Below are 18,473 nucleotides of genomic sequence, written 5' to 3'. Positions count from 1 at the left end.
AACTAAACCTTAGCAGTAGCAAACAAAACGGTTTTGCACGTCAGACTAGTGTAACGTTATACATAAAACAAAAATAGAGTCCGTTAGCGCATTTGAATGACGAAGCACGCGATCGTGTCGTTTACTGATGTTTACTCACGCGACGATAGCCAACAGCAGAGACATTTAAAGCAGTTTTACTCACCAGCTGCTTCCAAAGCAGGACCGAACCTTTATCATTGGGACCGCTCCGTCAAAAACACACTTCTTTGGTATGATTTGGTGAAGTCCTGACAGCAGTGAACGGTGGAGATCCACTTTGCGACGCAACTAAAGCGATGTTGTGAAGCTTCCCGTCATTTCTGCGTTCAAACAGTGCAGAAACAGTGTTCACGGACGACTGGATCTGCAGCTGAGAGAGTGTTTATGGGCGTGCATTTCCTCTTTCGCTCTAGTCACGCGCGCGCGCACCCTACCTGGAGAAGAGCTGTACGGCCCATACAAGGACCTTCCGTTCTGTTCACGTCAAGCCGAGCCATACTCGAAAAAAACTCTCCGAAACTTGTGAGAAACCGGAAGGAGTATTTTTAACACAGAAATACTCCATCAAACGTCCAACATTAGTTTTTGAAACTTTGTCTATGTTTAGGATGGGAATCCAAGTCTTTAACAGTGTAAAAAGCTCAGTATGCATGAAACAGCATTTCACCCCCCCTTTAACGGCTGATATTGCCTACACTGGATTTGAGCGTTGCATCAAAAGCAAACAGAATCCATTATAATCACTGTCAACACTGAATACAGAATACAGATGCACGTTCAGTTTCTGACATAGTCCACACGCTTGAGTCTGTCGAAAACGGGACAAATGGAGGAGTGAAAAAACGTTCGCTTTGACACGTCCAGATTAAATAGCTCGTTTGTGTCTCTGTACCAACATGACATCATGACTTTGCGTAAGCATGTACATAACTTTCTAAAGCCAAGTGGCGTGTTATCTGTACGCATTTTGAGCTATCCGCGGGCACGTCTACGCCGTGTGATTTCGCGTTTATGTCTACGCCGAAACAAACCATCATCTCCGCATGTTTTTCTACGCCGAAACGAACAATCAGCATGTCATGGCTCAAGGGACTTGCTTGCAATCGTGCAACAGCTTTCTTTTAAATAATCATACTGCAGAAGTCTCCAAATAAAACCATAATCATGTAAAGTTTTAATTGAAAAAAATTGTTGTTTGAATGAAACTCCAAGGGGGGAAATCATACCCGTCACATTCTTACACAAAAAATATATAACATAAAGAATCAAATGTTATATTAGATATTATAAATATTATAAATATGATAAATATCTCAATGAAAAAATATTTACACTATACATATTATTTCTCATTGACCACTGGATTATTTCATTATTGCCTATTCTTTATGGATTTGGATTTTGATTAGTCATGTCTACAAATGTAAATTCAGTATATTAACTGGGGGAAACTGGTCTGATACGCATCGCTCTACTATTTTATGTTCTCTCTATAAAAAAATCATGAGCTGAACCGTGGACCATTTTTATAAGGTGTATCTTTATATAAATGATTCAGCTTACTACAGCTAACACATAAAGTGCCTTCTAGTTGCTCAAAGCCTGAGAAGTAAAAATATACCCTCTCTTAAGCAGCTAACTGTCATTTAAATATCACACACTCATCAGATATGGGCACGACCATGATGGTTATGTATCTACAGCCATAAAGATTTTATGCCATCCATTATGCATAAAGAGTTAATTTATTCATGAGGGCAAAATGTGATTGTCCTCTGCCTTTTGGATTCCTTTTCATAGCCATCAGTGCACCCAGTGAATAGACCACTGTTTTGTGCATGGAATATAAATAGACTGTGTGTGTTGATGTGTGCAAGTCTGTGTCCCCATATATACGATACTACGTGCCATAAATCAGTCAGGCCCCCTTTTAACCTCTAAATTTGGCTAGCAAAAACACTTATGTAAAGTGACAAGTATATTTGTTCCAAATAATTACATTAAAGGTCTAAACTAAGACACCATTTTCTCAAGAAAAGTAATTGTCAATGCGGAAGTCTTCGGTCACAACGGGCCCCAAAAATAGCAAATAAATATATAAATGATCTCATAAATCTTAACAGGTGCGCTGTGTATTCATTCATTGCCATTTATACAAACAATGGAGTTGGCATTTGTTCCCATGCACTCTGAAATAAGTGCAAGCTCATGATATCCAAAAGTCCTCTATTTTTAACACTATTGTGCTTATTTAAACATCTTCATAGTGACCCATATACTGAACCGTATTATGAGGATATGCTGCAGGCTAATTAAAGTTTCAAAGGTAGCAGTTCTTTCATAAACACATGAATTATCAACATTTTTTGAAATATGTGATATTTTTTGTGGCCATGAGACAGTATTTAATTTTTTATCATGTAAAATTAATTTCAAGTCAAATTAAAATAGTTTCATAAACATTTTCCATTATATATTTATGAGAGAAACAGTATAAATCAAAAACAAAAAAGGACGAGACTTTATTTTATCCTTCATGAATTTGATTTTGAAAAGTGGACATTGCTAACCACAGCTGAAATAACTGTGTAGATGAATCTCTGACCTGACGAATGATGAATAACGCAGGCCATAGCGTAAGCTTGGGTGAGAACTGAGGAACATTGAAGCACAGAGGATAGAGCAAAACAAAAGCCAGTCACACATTAAAAGTCTAAAATGAGAAGTTTTAAAGAAAACTGTCAGAGTTTTTTTAATAAAGAGGAGGAGTCAGATGTTAGAGAGAGAGACTCTTCTGCCGGGAACACGACTCTCTTAACCTTATACGACCATTGCCGGAAGCCAGTGGATATAGTTTTTTTAAAGTTTTAAGTATGGATATTTTTCTTAGTGCAACCTATCGAATCGCTTCAGAAGGCATTTATTAACCCAATGGAATAATATGGATTACTTTTATGATGGGTGGATTCGCTTTTTGGAGCTTCAAAAACTCTGACACCATTCATTGCTATTATTTAATATAACTCTCATTGACGACCAGAACCCTTCCTATAGCTGGCCGTCCGGGCAAACTGAGCTGTCGGGGGAGAAGAGCCTTGGTTAGAGAGGTAATGAAGAACCCAAAGGTCACTGTGGCTGAGCTCCAGAGATGCAGTTGGGAGATGGGAGAAAGTTGTAGGAGAACCATCACAGCAGCCCTCCACCAGACGGGGCTTTATGACAGAGTGGCCCCACAGAAGCCTCTCCTCAGTTCAAGACACATGAAAATTTGCTAAAAAAAACACCTGAAGATGGTGAGAAATAACATTCTCTGGTCTGATAAAACCAATATATAACTTATTACAGTCTCAACAGTGAAGTATGGTGGTGGCAGCATCATGCTGTGGGGGTGTTTTTCAGCTGTAGGGACAGGATGACTGATTGTTATCGAGGGAAAGATGAATGCGGCCAAGTACAGGGATATCCTGGACGAAAACCTTCTCCAGAGTTCCTTTCATTTTTAATAAATCTGCAAAAATATGTACAATTCTGTGTTTTTCTGTCAATATGGGGTGCTGTGTGTACATTAATGAGAAAATAATGAACTTAAATGATTTTAGCAAATGGCTGCAATATAACAGGGTGAAAAATGTAAGGCGATCTGAATACTTTCTGTACCCACTGTAGCTCTCTGAGCCTAAATGTTTTAGTGGTTGTATAAATTTTGTCAAATTTGATTTCACATTGACATTGACTTCACATGTCTTTTAGGACCAACCACATTGAAATGAATCACATCATCAAGTAGTGAGATGTGTACTCACAGGTTGTTGGCTTGTTGCAGTTGTGTCCATGTCGAAAGTACTGTGGGTTCTCAAGGACAGGAATGCGACTCATGCCGATTACGACGGCGTCAGGTCCCGCATCGAGAGAGCAGGGTGTTACAATACCATGGTTGACATGATGAAGAGGGCTTGCAGAGTCTTCCTCACCACTGATAACTGCCACTGGACCTGTAGAACAAGCACAAAGTAGTAATGAATGTACAGATATTCTACCTCAACATGGCTTTGATCCAAATCAGTCTTTGTAAAGAACCAAAAGAGACATTATACTGCAATCATCAGCTAAACGGGATGACTAAACAACCATCAGCTCATCTCATAACATGAAATAAAACCTTTGGAGTGACTCCAGAAGACTACAAATACATCTCAACACTTTCATCAAGTCACTGTGACATTGACAGTGGTTTAAAATCATCTGAAATTTGCCACCTGGGAGAGAAAACCATTAAGCTGAATTGAAGAATTAGGAAACTGCCGGTAAACATCCAATTTTCAAAAAGCCCACTTCAAAACATTATTCTCAAAACACTCAGGAGACCAGTTTGAACATGGGCAACCAAGCAAATTATCAATACAGAGTGACTAAAGTACTGCATATTGTCCTCCTCAAATGTGTTTTATGTTACAGTGGTCTCAAACTTCTATGTGGTAGTTCAAACATAAAGACAAAAATATCTGTAAACCCACCCAAAGAGCCTGGTTTCCATGAATTAAATCCAAGCTCAGCACTTTTCAGTTAATACTTGATGTGAAATTCTGTTATTCTAATTAATGCTATTAGTATCAGAATACCTGGAATACTTAAATTCTAATGAATATCTCAAAAACATAACCTAGTGAGCGGCCTTGCTGTCTACAGGAATTAGTGCTAAAATGCAGGAATAACTTGTATTTAGGTTTTAAAATCCATAAAAGTTGGGTGAACTTGTCAAGATTATCTTGATGAATAAAATTTGTACGTATCATATTAAACTTTTTTGGTCAAAGAGATAACCCAAAGACCCCAAAGTCAATGGAAAAATCCAATTGGCTTTTTGTCAAGGGAGCATGGGTGATTCAAACTGCCGGACTGGCCTACAAGACTATGTCAGCCTTATAGGACTATTTATACACACACAAACAAAAAGACATGGTCAAAAAGACCAATACAATAATACATCTTATGACATTGCAGGAAATTCCTTATAAGGAAAAAGACATCCAGAGATTACCGCTGCTAAGTAAAATCAAGCACTGAGTCTGAAATCACGTCCTGTCTGAGGTACTACATTTGAATTTACTTTGACCATTAAAAAAAGTACACTAGTATAGTACTAATAAGGGTAGTATGAATGAAATTTGGATGTACAACATCTGCCATGTTGTTACTGTGACCTACCAGCATCAGTTGTGTGGCTTTACTTCCATTCATAAATCCAACAAATTCCTCTTGAGGCAGTAAATGTTTTCTTTCATTCATTCATCCTCTACTGTGACCTCATGGGATAGTGAAGTCTTCATTCAATGTGCACTTCAGAATCTCTGCGAAAATAGTAGGTCATCCAGGGACTTTTCGTCTACTGTTTTTCAAATACTATGTATCAAGAAATACCACTTTTTGGTGTGCGATTTTCCATGTACTATAAAGTAGTGTGTTATGCAGCGAAAGACATTACGGTAGATATACAAAGACTTGCACTCATATTACAATATGGCAGAATAAGTCCAGCCTTCCAAGTAAAAGAGGCAATCTGCAATTGGAAAAGTCATTGCGGAGGGGGATTTGAGCATTTAGAATCAAAAGGTTGCTGTCAGGTTTCATTGGTGATTTCAAATATGAACTTTATTCGTAAGCTTGGTGAACAACATTGGAGAAATTGATGTTTCCCCATTCAAAGTGATTGGAGAACTGAAATTGCTGTCTTAGGGGCGTTTCAAAGATGGCTGGTTCAAATTATTTCTATGTAGGCAACTCACTAGGTTTTGTAACACAGCTTGTCACATCATGTGAACTTCCGAAAAAATAGTTTTTGGCGAATCAATACATCTCACCAACTCTTGTGTCAGTTGCACTTGAAGAGACCTGAAAATGTGTGTGTGTGTTTCTCACCTTGACTGTCTCAGGGTTATGGAGCATTGCCCAGACTTGCTAGGTGTAACCCCCCCAAATACAACCCTAGGTGCAAGGTGTGTGAAGGCTTGCCATAACAGCAGACTGAAAGTGAAATGCATAACGTGGCTTGTTTATTTGTATTATGCCTTTACTAGGGCTAAACTCTTATAAGGCATAAGTTAAGACTTAGTACTTGTTTGTTTTTATAGACAACTTTCCTAATTGTAAGTTTGACCAATACAGTTTCTTATCTGCAAAAATAGTATCTATTAAATGTCTTGAATATAAATGTATATTGATGTCGGATTGATGAAGTTTTTCTCTGAACTCATTGTATACACTAGCTCATGTGGTGACAGAACACGCAGGTTTAAAGTAAACACACCCCATGAACAGAACCACACATCTTTGTGTTTGACATTTAGGATCCTAGAGATAAATTGCTGCTTCTTGGCTCAAAGTAAATCTGAGAGTTCGATTTTAAACATTCACTGTAACTCTTGGTGTTCCCAGTCAAATCTCACTCTGAGGGACACAGAACACTGTTATTGATGGTCCTTCACGCAGAAGGCTATAGAAAATATATGATTCCTCCATTGGGCCGATCATTTATGTGGTTTACGACTCTTTGCGAGACAAGCAAGAGCATATTTTATTCAACAAGAATGCTATTTTGTTTTTAGAGACTGATGTTAATGGGCTAAATCTCACAAAATGTCAAGATCACATTTGGCTCTTTAAAATAAATATGTACTTTAAATAATTATGTATTACATTAAGAAAATTAAGCACATTTTAATACCACTTACAATTTTTGTGACATAATTTTCACAAAAATTTGGCACATTTATAAGGAGCCTGTAGGGGATATGGTAAAGAGAAAAAATGGACATGGGAGGGAAAGTAAGTCGTCAATGCTTTTGCGTTCTCTTGCAAATGTTTTGCGCTCCCCTGAGAAACTTTGGGTTTGGTCGCAAGACCTTTGCATTCCCTCAACAACAACAAAAAAAAATGTTGTGCAAAAACATTGCCAAATTATTTTTCATCCCATCTAAAAAAAAAATATTCTTACATCCAATATTTAAACAGTTCTTCTTTATACAATTCTTTTCAGTGGTAATTTTTATTCAACTTGAAGTTAGAATTAATTAAATTAAAATACAACAAAGACTACAATGAATACTATAACTAAATAAATAATTTTTATATCAATGATTAAAGGTATTTTAAAGGGGGGGGGGGGTGAAACACTCAGTTTCAGTCAATCTCATGTCAATCTTGAGTACCTATAGAGTAGTATTGCATCCTTCATATCTCCGAAAAGTCTTTAGTTTTATTATATTTATAAGAGAAATATGGGCTGTACCGAGTCTTTCCAGAAAAAACCGAGCACCTGGAGGCGTATCGTGTGGGCGGAGCTAAAGAATGACGAGTGCGCACAAAGCGGTGACGTCCTCAAGCGTGGAGAAGAAAACGCTACCCTAAATCAGATTCAACTAATACATATATGATCCAGAATCAGATCCGGAGGCTGAAATAAATTGAACAGGAGAAACAGCAACAGCAGGACGTCTGTCTCTGTGGTATGTACTGTATTTAGTGGCCTGTCAACATTTGTGTGTGTTTACTCGCAGTTTATGATGGCATGATTCGGTTTATGGACTATTGTATGCAACTAAACCTTAGCAGTAGCAAGCAAAACAGTTTTGCACGTCAGACTAGTGTAACGTTATACATAGAACAACAATGGAGTAACCGTTAGCGCATTTGAATGACGAAGCACGCGATCGTGTCGTTTACTGATGTTTACTCACGCGACGATAGCCAACAGCAGAGACATTTGAAGCAGTTTTACTCACCGACTGCTTCCAAAGCAGGACCGAACCTTTATCGCTGGGACCGCTCCATCAAAAACACACTTCTTTGGTATGATTTGATGAAGTTCTGTGACAGCAGTGACCGTGGAAATCCACTTTGCGACGCGACTGAAGCGATGTTGTGAAGCTTCCCGTCATTTCTGCGTTCAAATCGGTTCAAATGCAGCGCTGCCTTACCGGAATGCTGTGCTAAAGCGTTGAAGTCGCTTGATGTCACCCATAGGAATAAAGTGGAGCGTGGCGTGACGGAAGTGTTCACGGACGACTGAGCTTTTTACACTGTTAAAGACTTGGATTCCCATCCTAAACATAGACAAAGTTTCAAAAACTAATGTTGGACGTTTGATGGAGTATTTCTGTGTCAAAAATACTCCTACCGCTTTCTCACAAGTTTCAGAGAGTTTTTTTCGCGTATGGGTCGGCTTGACGTCGATAGAGCGGAAGGTCCTTATGGGCCGTACAGGCTCTTCTCCCAGTAGGGTGTGCGCGCGCGCGTGACTAGAGCGAGAGAGGAATTGTAGCAGACGTGACTAACTTGACAAGCAAAAACTACAACTCAACATGTTACCAAGGCTCCATGTACATTAGAAAAGCTAAGCAAGCACCATACAAGGATTGGCTCAGCTTGATTCCTGGTCTACACTAGCACACAATCTCCTGAACTGAACTGTAATGAAAAAATAAAGAGCCACTTTCATCAGTCAGACACCAACCGGTTAAATAGAGGGAGGTGGGGTAAAATTGATAACATTGCATCATCCTGAGCAGTCGGTGGTGGGCCACGATTCAGCAGATGCCATTAAATATTTACCTTTTATTAGAGAGTCGCAGGGAGCATGCAGAAACATGTGATCATTCAGATACTGACAGTAAGACTGCTATCGATCAGGCTATGTTGCAGCCCCATGACTTCACTGATCCAACAGAGAACTCTGTTCAACAAGCCATATTCAAAACACGCAGTGGCAAGCCCAGATGCAGCCAAAATAGATTTGGACTGTTCAGTGCTAGCGCTGTAGTTCATACTGTACTCAAATAAGCAGACGCAGAGCAGGCTTCATGCAGAATAAATGTAGCCATATTAATTCTAAATGCTGCAAATGATCTGATAAAGCAAACTATTTCAAGGTAGTTCACCCAAAAATGAAAATGTCATTAATGTCGTTCCACACCCGTAAGACCTCCGTTCATCTTTAGAACACAGTTTAAGATATTTTATATTTAGTCCCGAGAGCTTTCTTATTTTTAGTCAGACAGCTTTCTGTTTTCTAACAAAAACTAAGACTTTATTCAGCATTGTCTTCTCTTCTGTGTTTGTTTTCAATTTGTGTTCGCGACTGTGTAGTGACGCTGCTGATGTGTTATCTAGTGCGTGCAAGCTTCTGAGGGAGACTGCGCAGTCGCGAACGCGGATTGAAAACAAACGCAGAAGAGAAGACAATGCTGAATAAAGTCGTAGCTTTTGTTATTTTGGGACTAAAATGTATTTTTGATGCTTCAAGAGATTCTAGTGAACTAACTGATGTCACATATAAACTACTTTGATGGTGTTTTTATTCCCTTTCTGGTCCTTCTGGAAAGGGACAATATACTGTGAATACGTTTTCAATGGAGAGACAGAAAGCTCTCGGACTAAATATAAAATATCTTAAACTGTGTTCTGAAGATGAACAGAGGTCTTACGGGTGTGAAACAACATTAAGGTGAGTCATTAATAACATCAATTTCATTTTTGGGTGAACTAGCCCTTTAAAGTTTCATAGATATAGTTCTAGATAGCACATTTACCACTCATTTAGTGACGTGACACTTACTACTACAAATGTCATGTGCTAAAAAATAGGTTGTAAAAAAAAAAAAACGTTATGCCAAAAAGGGGTTATACAAGGAGAAATGTCTTGATTGCATAATACTTTTATGTTTAATGGGCTATTTGAAGGGTTTATATGATGTGATTTCTTGCTTTAATTTCTCTTGAGTGTGTTATGTAGCTGTTTGTGCATGTGTAAGATTGAGTGTAGAGTTACAAAGTCTCAAACCTAAAGAGATATTCTTCATAAAACTCAATTTGTTGGCCTTCTAAAAGAGGGCACAATTAGAAAACGGGACTTTGTACAAAGGTACATTGTAACATGAGCAAATGACAGCTTAATGTTATCTGATATAATAATAATTAAAATAAACAACTAAACTAAAATATTAAAAAGTATAGAATATAATATAGTTCTAATAGGGACTCATTGTAACGCAGTGTTACAACATACCCCATCTGTACGACTGGGATTTAAATCGTGGCTCGTGTCTTCTGCTGTTAGATCAGCTTTAAAGACCGATCTCAACTGTTAAATAACAAATATAAGATTCAAATAATATTACATTTGTCTTATTTTAAATTAACACAAACAACAGAGATGAAAAATAAACTTAAGTAAAATAATGTTCAGTGATATCTTTCAAAGATTTTTTAAATTTTGGTGCTAGTTTTTCTCTATATAGTGTTTATATGGCAACTAGTAAATACACAACGTTTCGTCATCCTGGAATGTGTGGAAAGTGTTAAACCATGCGTTACCACTAACCCCGCGTTAGGTTGTGCCCCGCTCTCCCCTACAACCCAAATATGAGAAACGGACTAATCCGAAACTTTCTGGTCCATTCACACTGGTAACATTGATCATCAGCTTGGTCATCTGCATCATCCGGATCAGATTCAGGCTCAAATTAATAAGGTGGGACCATAGACTTAAAAAAAAGATGGACGATGTGGCTTCACTTTTTTCTGTTGACATAAGTAAAGCCATCAGTGTTCAAATATGGCGCTGACAGTCTGCGAAGTAGCAACTTCGATATCAAGGTCCCGCCCACACTCTTGCCTAATTAACAACTTTTTGTGAAATAAAGTTATGGAAATGTATTTAAAGTTACAGCACCAAACTCCTACCAAAGTTCCTGAAAAATGTCCTTAAGTGCCTCAATGACTCCTTGACTCAGAGAAGCTGTCAATCCCAGCTGTCAATCATAACGTCACGTCCCCATTTTTATAGCATCAAATAACTAACTAAAGCAAAACTTATTAAAAGAATGAACACTTGAGCTAACATCAGCGTGATAAAAACAGCCAGAAATCCCCTTTGTAAAAAAGAATTTTGAAGTGTAATTTGATTGTTTTGTTTTTCTAGGTCCAATTAGAATACATGGAAGGGGCGGGCTTTATGACTGAGACACGTCTGCTTCAGTTTTCAGGACTTGTGTTGCAGGCTTGGGTAAGACCGACTTTATCATCTGTCAATATTGCTTTGCTTTGGGAGCTGATGTTCATAATATGGTAAGAAGCATGGCATTTCCATCAGACGCTTAAGGTATTTGGGCCAATCACGATGCAATGGATCGCTGGCCAATCAGAGCACACCGTGCTTTTCAGAACGATGAGCTTTGCAAAAATCGACGCGTTCCAGAAAGGAGGGGCACGGAGGAGCAAAAAAAAAACTTGCTTTTTAAACCTAAAACTGCGTAAACAGATTTCATTATACCAAATAGTGGTATAATGCAGTGATAATGTGTGTTATACCACTTTGTGATAAAGTGTGTTTACGAGCCATTTAATTGAATCAAAGCAAATGTATTAAAACAAAATGAATGAATTGAATAAATCATAATGATCCCATGGTGGGAACTTCTATATAAAACCTTTTCTTTTAAGTTGTGATAAAATACTTTACTATAAAGACAAAACACAATACTCCAAAATAGCTGTTTTTATTACTGAAATATAATTTGGATGCTCATTGAATTAACTATGGTCATGTGGCAACAACACAACATACTACTGTTTAAAACTTTCATACAACATGCATTGCCATATTTTTTTTTTATCAAATTGAAAGCAGTATACATTATATGATCTGTGCACTGTATTAGCTCTTATAAATTCACTGTAAACCAATTGCTTCACTAAGCTTATTGCTTTTATGAAATTATTTGTCCATAAACATATTTATTTTAATAAGGTCACAGGTGTATGTTTGTAGAGCAATTTACTCTACAGCAGTCAACCAATCAGAATCAAGGAACGGAACTATCCATTTTATAATGTGCAGTATGCTAGAATTGCATTCCAAACACAACCATGCCTTTTGTTAATGGTTAAGACTGATCAATAATCAATCTCAGTTTATGGGTTGCATTAATTTGAGTGTGCAGTTTATTGTTTGCCACTATGGTAATCAATGTAAACTTCTGAGTATCTGACAAAAACAACAGAACCTGGACCTTTCACTAGCTATAAAACAGAGCCTTTTTATTATTATTATTATTTTAACCAATTTCAGTCAGGTTCTTCAATTAGTCTAGAACACAACCACCAGTCAATAATGTAGTCAAGAGAGCTGACAGCTGATTACACCAATGGTTTGAAGCAAACACATTATCCAAAATGTATGTTTCGGAGTACTTGCCAATAGTGGGTGAACTGTATTTTTGTTTTTATTTTTATTTTTATTTTTTATTTTTTAACAAAGACCCAAAACATGGATTTTGTTCCTCATATATTCATTTTGGTGGATTAATTTGAAAAAATAAAATAAAAATAAATACTTATCAAGCTTGCAATGTGATAATGCATGTTACCTTTTATAGATGGTATAGTCTGTATATCTTTATGTGAATCCAAATGAATTTACAGACAAATGAATGCAGGGTGCCAAGTTTGGTTCTTCACTGGGTATATGAGGCCTGAAGGAAAGGAAATCACACCAAAACACAAACTATTCTAATCTCCTGAAGCTCCCCAGACCAAAGCACCAGCATTGGTTCAATCACAACCCTTAGAGTCTAGGAAATACATCTGCAAATACCGTGGCAAACATAGAGCTGAGGTACACAACAGCTAATCTTAAATATGCAGTACAGATAATCACAGAGGTGAGCCACTGTCACCTAAAATCTGGGTTAGCATAATGGGCTCAATCAGACACAGTGCTGGAGGCAAGAATGTAATTATTGTCTGATTCTCCTCGAGTCGTGCCGCACGGTTACGTAACATGTCAAAATCAGCATTTCTTTTTAGCTCTCCAGTTTTAATTCTAGATAGGATTCCATGGGTAGTCCTAGAGGTTTATTAAAGCCTAACAACACACACATTGGGTTTCCATGTTTTATGGGGACTTTCCAAAGACATACAGATTTTTACACTGTACAAATGGTTTTATTCTCTAACCCTAAACACAACTCTCACAGAAATTGGGTTTTTTACATAAAAAAAAAAAAACATTCTGTATGATTTATAAGCTGTTTTCCTCATGGGGAAAATATGTGCCCACAAGGTAAAAAATTACTGGTATATATCTTTGTTGGGACATTTGGTCCCCAAACCGTAGGGTCTACCAGAACCACACAAACACATGTTGGTAAAGGTAGTTTACGGGTATATTCCATAAAAGTAATGATTTTTATACTGTACAAACCGTATATTCCATACCCCTACACTAACCCTACCACCACACAAAATTTCTGCATTCTTACATTTTTAATAAAAAAAAAACGATTTAGTATGTTTATTTTGCATTTTGAATGACAAGGACATCGACATGTCTTCATAATGTAGGGGGCCTGAAACCTGAATACACATGGACTTTGAATCCTCATAATGCAAGTCAAACCAGTACACACACACACACACACACACACACACACGCACGCACGCACACTTGTACAGTGCAAATCTTAAATCATAATGCAGCTGTACTAATCCCATCTCAAGAACAAAGCGACAAGTCCACAGGAACAAATAAGCTCACATTGAGAACAAAAAGAGAGAAAGTGCAAAACGCTTAATTTAATAATTTAACGCTTGTTAAAAATAAAAGCATTTTTGTTTTCATTTCATGTCTGTGACCCTGTTACAGTGTCTAGAACACAGGGATTCCCCTGTCAACGCTCCTTTTGCTCTTCAAAGGCACAAATGAGAAGTATATCATTTAGATTCATGTAGCTATTTACAGTTACTAGGGATACAAATTTTACTAGTAGTTAAAGCATTTTATACAGATATACTGTGTATATACAGGGCCTGAAATCTGAGTAAAAATAGGTTTTGGCGAGTATATGAAACAATGTCAATTGACAGTAACATTTTTATTAACATAAAATGCTAAATTGTTAGAATGTGAACAAAGGTTCATGGATTATAGGTTTCAGCCATGCCAATTGAAAAAATTAAAAAGCGAGAAGATGCAAAAGGGAGCTCAATTCGTTAGCCACTCACAGTGTGGGACGTTTTCTCTATGTTTCTATTTCTCTATCTGCGCCCAGAAATCCAAGTATCATGGACAGCGCACAAATACAGGATTGAACAGACATATTCAAGCAAAATTACATCAAAATCCCTGTCTTGGCAAGTATCCTTCTAAACATACTTATGTCTTAACTGAACGCAAACGGTTGAGAAATAAAATGCATGTGTGACAGTTTAGTCACTGGATGCATTCATTAGCTTTTAAAGTGACAGCAGCCTAATATTCATGCTGTATGTGTTTTTAATGTTAATTAAACAAAAAAAGACAAAGAACGTCTCGGTTACGTATGTAACCCTAGTTCCCTGAGGGAACGAGACGCTGCGTCGAAACGCTGTGAGAACGCCTCTGCGTTAATGCGTTGTGAAGCGCCTGTAGAACCATTCCATCGGAAAAAGATCGATCGTCGGCGTGATGACGTCATCGACCGGAAGCTATAAAGCGTCCGTGAAAACAAACAGGAACTAACTTCTGATAAAGCCTGAAGTAAGTGATCACGGACACGCCGGGAGTATGGCAGAGCGACGCAGCGTCTCGTTCCCTCAGGGAACTAGGGTTACATACGTAACCGAGACGTTCCCTTTCGGGGAACTCGAGCTGCGTCGAAACGCTGTGAGAACGCTTATACCCACATCGCCATAGGACCAAGTGTCTCGTATGTGTGAAGCCGAAGCGCACACGGTTACGAGAGTACCTGCGCCCCAACAGTAGATGCCAGGTCTAGTTCGTAGAACCTGACGAAGGTTAGCGGAGACGACCACCCGGCCGCATTGCAAATATCATGGAGGGAAGCCCCCGACAAAAGTGCTTTCGAAGCAGCCATACCCCTGGTAGAATGCGCCTGGAGATCCAGTGGAGACGGCTGCCCGACCGCCTCGTAAGCAAGTGAGATGGCCTCGACCACCCACTTGCTCATCCTCTGCTTAGATACTGGGGCCCCCTTCTTAGGGGGTCCGAAACAGACAAATAACTGATCAGTTTTCCTCCACAGGGCAGCTCTGTGGACATAAGTATCCAACGCCCTAACAGGGCACAGCAGATTTAATCTTTCCTGGTCTGACGTCGTGAAAGGAGGAGGACAGAAGGCTTGGAGAGTAATGGGGCCCCGTGGGCTCGTAGGAACCTTGGGGACATAACCCGGCCTGGGATGTAGAAAGGCTTTCACCATCCCCGGAGCAAACTCTAGACATGAGGGCCCTACTGACAGGGACTGAATATCTCCTATTCTTTTGAGAGACGATATGGCCAAAAGAAAGATGGTTTTTAGAGTGAGGAACTTGTCCGAAACCTCCTCTAAGGGTTCGAACAGCGGCCCAGACAAGCCCCTCAAAACAATGGCCAAGTCCCATGCTGGGACCCTCGAGTGCATAGCCGGCCTCAACCTTAAAGTACCACGGAGGAAGCGTGTAATCAGAGGGTGTCTTCCCAAAGACACTCCACCCAAAGGGACGTGGAAGGCACCCAAGGCCGCCACGTACACCTTTATTGTGGAGGGGGTCAACCCTGCCGAGAACCTTGCCTGCAGGAACTCCAGCACTGTACCAACCGGGCAGTTAACTGAGTCCCACTGACGTTCTCTGCACCATGCTGAGAAAAGTTTCCATTTCAGAGCGTACAGCTTCCTCGTGGATGGAGCTCTGGAGTGGAGGATGGTCTCTACGACCTCGGCCGAGAGACCTTCCTCTATGAGCCTAGCCCCCTCAGAGGCCAGGCCCATAGTTTCCACATCTCCGGGCGTGGGTGCAGGAATCTCCCGCCCGCCTGAGAGAGTAGATCCCTCCTGGTCGGAATCTCCATCGGAGAGCCTTCCAGGAGAGATATCAGGTCCGAAAACCACACTCTGGTCGGCCAGTACGGAGCCACTAGAAGTACTTGGACCCCGTCCCGGCGTACCCTCTCCAGAACTCCTGGAAGCAAGACAATCGGGGGGAAGGCGTACAGGGGTAGCCTCGGCCACTCCTGTACCATGGCATCCAACCCCAGCGGGGCTGGATGGGACAGAGAAAACCACTGCGGGCAGTGGGAATTCTCCGCCAAAGCAAATAGGTCTATTTCTGCCTTCCCATATACCTTCCATAGGAGCTCCACCACCTCTGGGTGGAGTCTCCACTCCCCGGGCCTCGGCCCCTGCCTCGACAGGCTGTCTGCTTCCTGATTCAGGACCCCCGGGATATATACTGCCCTGATTGACAGCAATTTCCCTTGGGCCCACAGGAGGATCCGATGTGCCAATTTGTCCAGTGGATGGGACCTCAGACCCCCCTGGTGATTTATATAGGCGACCACCGATGTGTTGTCTGACCTGACCAGCACATGGTGGCCCCTGAGGTCGGGCAGGAACTGTTTCAATGCAAGAAACACTGCGAGCATCTCTAGCCGATTTATGTGCCAGTGCCGCTGATGTTCCTGCCATAGACCCTGGGATGAGCGACCACTCATGGTCGCCCCCCAGACCGTGAGAGAGGCATCTGTCGTTAGTGTTACGCGACGAACATGAGCCCCTAACCCAGGACCCTGAGATAGAAACCCCGGGTTTTTCCACATGACCAGAGCACGTAGGCATCGCCGCGTGACTGTGATCGTGCGGAGCGGATTTCCCCTCGGGGAGAATCCCTTTGTTTTGAGCCACCACTGCAGTGGCCTCATGTACAGTAGGCCAAGAGGTATTACGTTGGACGCTGCTGCCATGAGACCTAACAGTTTCCGGAACTGTTTCACAGTGACGGCCCGGCCTAGCTTCTGTTCTTTGACTGCTGCCAGGATCGATGCTATGCGTGTTGGCGATAATTGCGCCCGCATTATTACCGAATCCCAGTTCACACCTAGAAAAGTGGTTCTCTGAGCCGGAGAAAGCACACTCTTCTTGGCGTTCAGCCTCAACCCCAACTTCGACATATGCGCGAGAACAGCATCTCGATGCTGAACCGCCATCTGCTCTGTATTCGCTAGAATCAGCCAGTCGTCGATGTAATTCAGTATGCGGATGCCCTGCAGACGCAACAGCGCCAGAGCTGCATCCACACACTTGGTGAATGTGTGAGGTGACAGTGCTAGACCGAAAGGAAGTACTCGATATTGGTATGCCTCTCCCCCAAAGGCAAACCTGAGGAACTTCCTGTGATGTTGAAGGATGGAGACATGAAAATACGCATCTTTGAGGTCTATGGTGACAAACCAATCCTCCAGTTTGATCTGCGACACAATCTGTCTGAGTGTGAGCATCTTGAACTTGAGCTTGGCCACCGAGCGATTTAATAGACGCAGATCTAATATCGGGCGTAAGCCCCCATCCTTCTTCGGCACGATGAAGTAACGGCTGTAAAACCCAGACTCCCTGCTGGGAGGGGGAACCCTTTCTATAGCCCCTTTTTGCAGGAGTGTCTGTACTTCCTGTGTCATTACCAGAGCCTGCTCCGGGCCCACCTCTGTAGGTAGGACACCGCTGAAAGGAGATGGCCGACTTTTGAATTGAATGGCGTACCCCCTTTCGATTATCTGCAGGACCCAACGAGATATATTTGATAGACGTTTCCACTCGTCTAGAAAATCTACTAAGGGAACCAGCCTCTCGAGGCTGGCCTCTGGTGTATTTTGAGCAACAAGCACAGTGCCCTGAAACGGCGGACCGGCAGGGAACGACTGACTTGACTGCTCGGGAGCCCCCCGAGGGGGGCGCGGACCACCCTCGGGTGGCCCGCGGAGACCGATTGCGCACCGGCATTGCGGCGGGGTTGGCAGCGCGGCCCCCAGAGGGTGCCGCAGGGAAACGGGTACCGTTGGCAGGGGTAAACACCGTTTCCCTACGGGGGGAACCACCCTCAGCGTCCTGACGCTTCTGGCGTCAGGAACGCTTCGACGAGGCCTTCTTGGCGATCAGGACTGTCCTCAGATCAGCCCTGCCCCTCGAAGGCCTCGTCTGAGAGCGCCGCCCCTCGTCCCCGCACTGAGGGGGAGTTCGGGTGGCGACGCTCTGTTTTTGTTTTTCCCTGTGCGAGGTGCTCGTACTCGGCTTGGGCTGCTTGATGTCAGCAGCAGCCCCAGGGACCTGGACCCGGAGAGGGAGGAACTGCTTGAGCGCCGCAGCTTGCTTTTTGGACTCCTGGAACCTCTCGGTGACAGTATGGACTGCGTCACCGAAGAGGCCTCCAGGAGAAAGTGGCGCATCAAGCAGAAAGGCTTTCTCCCTCTCTTTGATGTCAGTGGGGTTCAACCAGAGATGCCTCTCCGTGGCCACCAGGGCTGCCATAGAGCGGCCCACACATCTGGCCGTCTCCTTGGTGGCCCGGAGAGCTAGATCAGCTGACGAACGCAACTCGGTGATAATATCTCCCCCCACGACATCACTACTGTCCAGATCCCTCAGCAG

At 41.5% G+C, this 18,473-nt stretch overlaps 1 protein-coding gene across 2 annotated transcripts in view; it reads right to left on the bottom strand.

The window, feature by feature from the left end:
* Positions 1–18,473, bottom strand: part of ntrk3b (neurotrophic tyrosine kinase, receptor, type 3b) — a 181,479-nt gene that overhangs the window by 28,122 nt on the left and 134,884 nt on the right. For both annotated transcript variants that reach the window (XM_067445178.1, XM_067445179.1), the window contains exon 12: positions 3,825–4,013. In XM_067445178.1, coding sequence (XP_067301279.1) covers positions 3,825–4,013 — 189 coding nt within the window. The remainder of the gene's footprint in view (positions 1–3,824; positions 4,014–18,473) is intronic.

The sequence above is a fragment of the Pseudorasbora parva genome, chromosome 1 (genome assembly GCF_024679245.1).
Source record: "Pseudorasbora parva isolate DD20220531a chromosome 1, ASM2467924v1, whole genome shotgun sequence".
Taxonomy (NCBI): Eukaryota; Metazoa; Chordata; class Actinopteri; order Cypriniformes; family Gobionidae; genus Pseudorasbora; species Pseudorasbora parva.
This window is presented reverse-complemented; position numbering and strand designations above follow the sequence as displayed.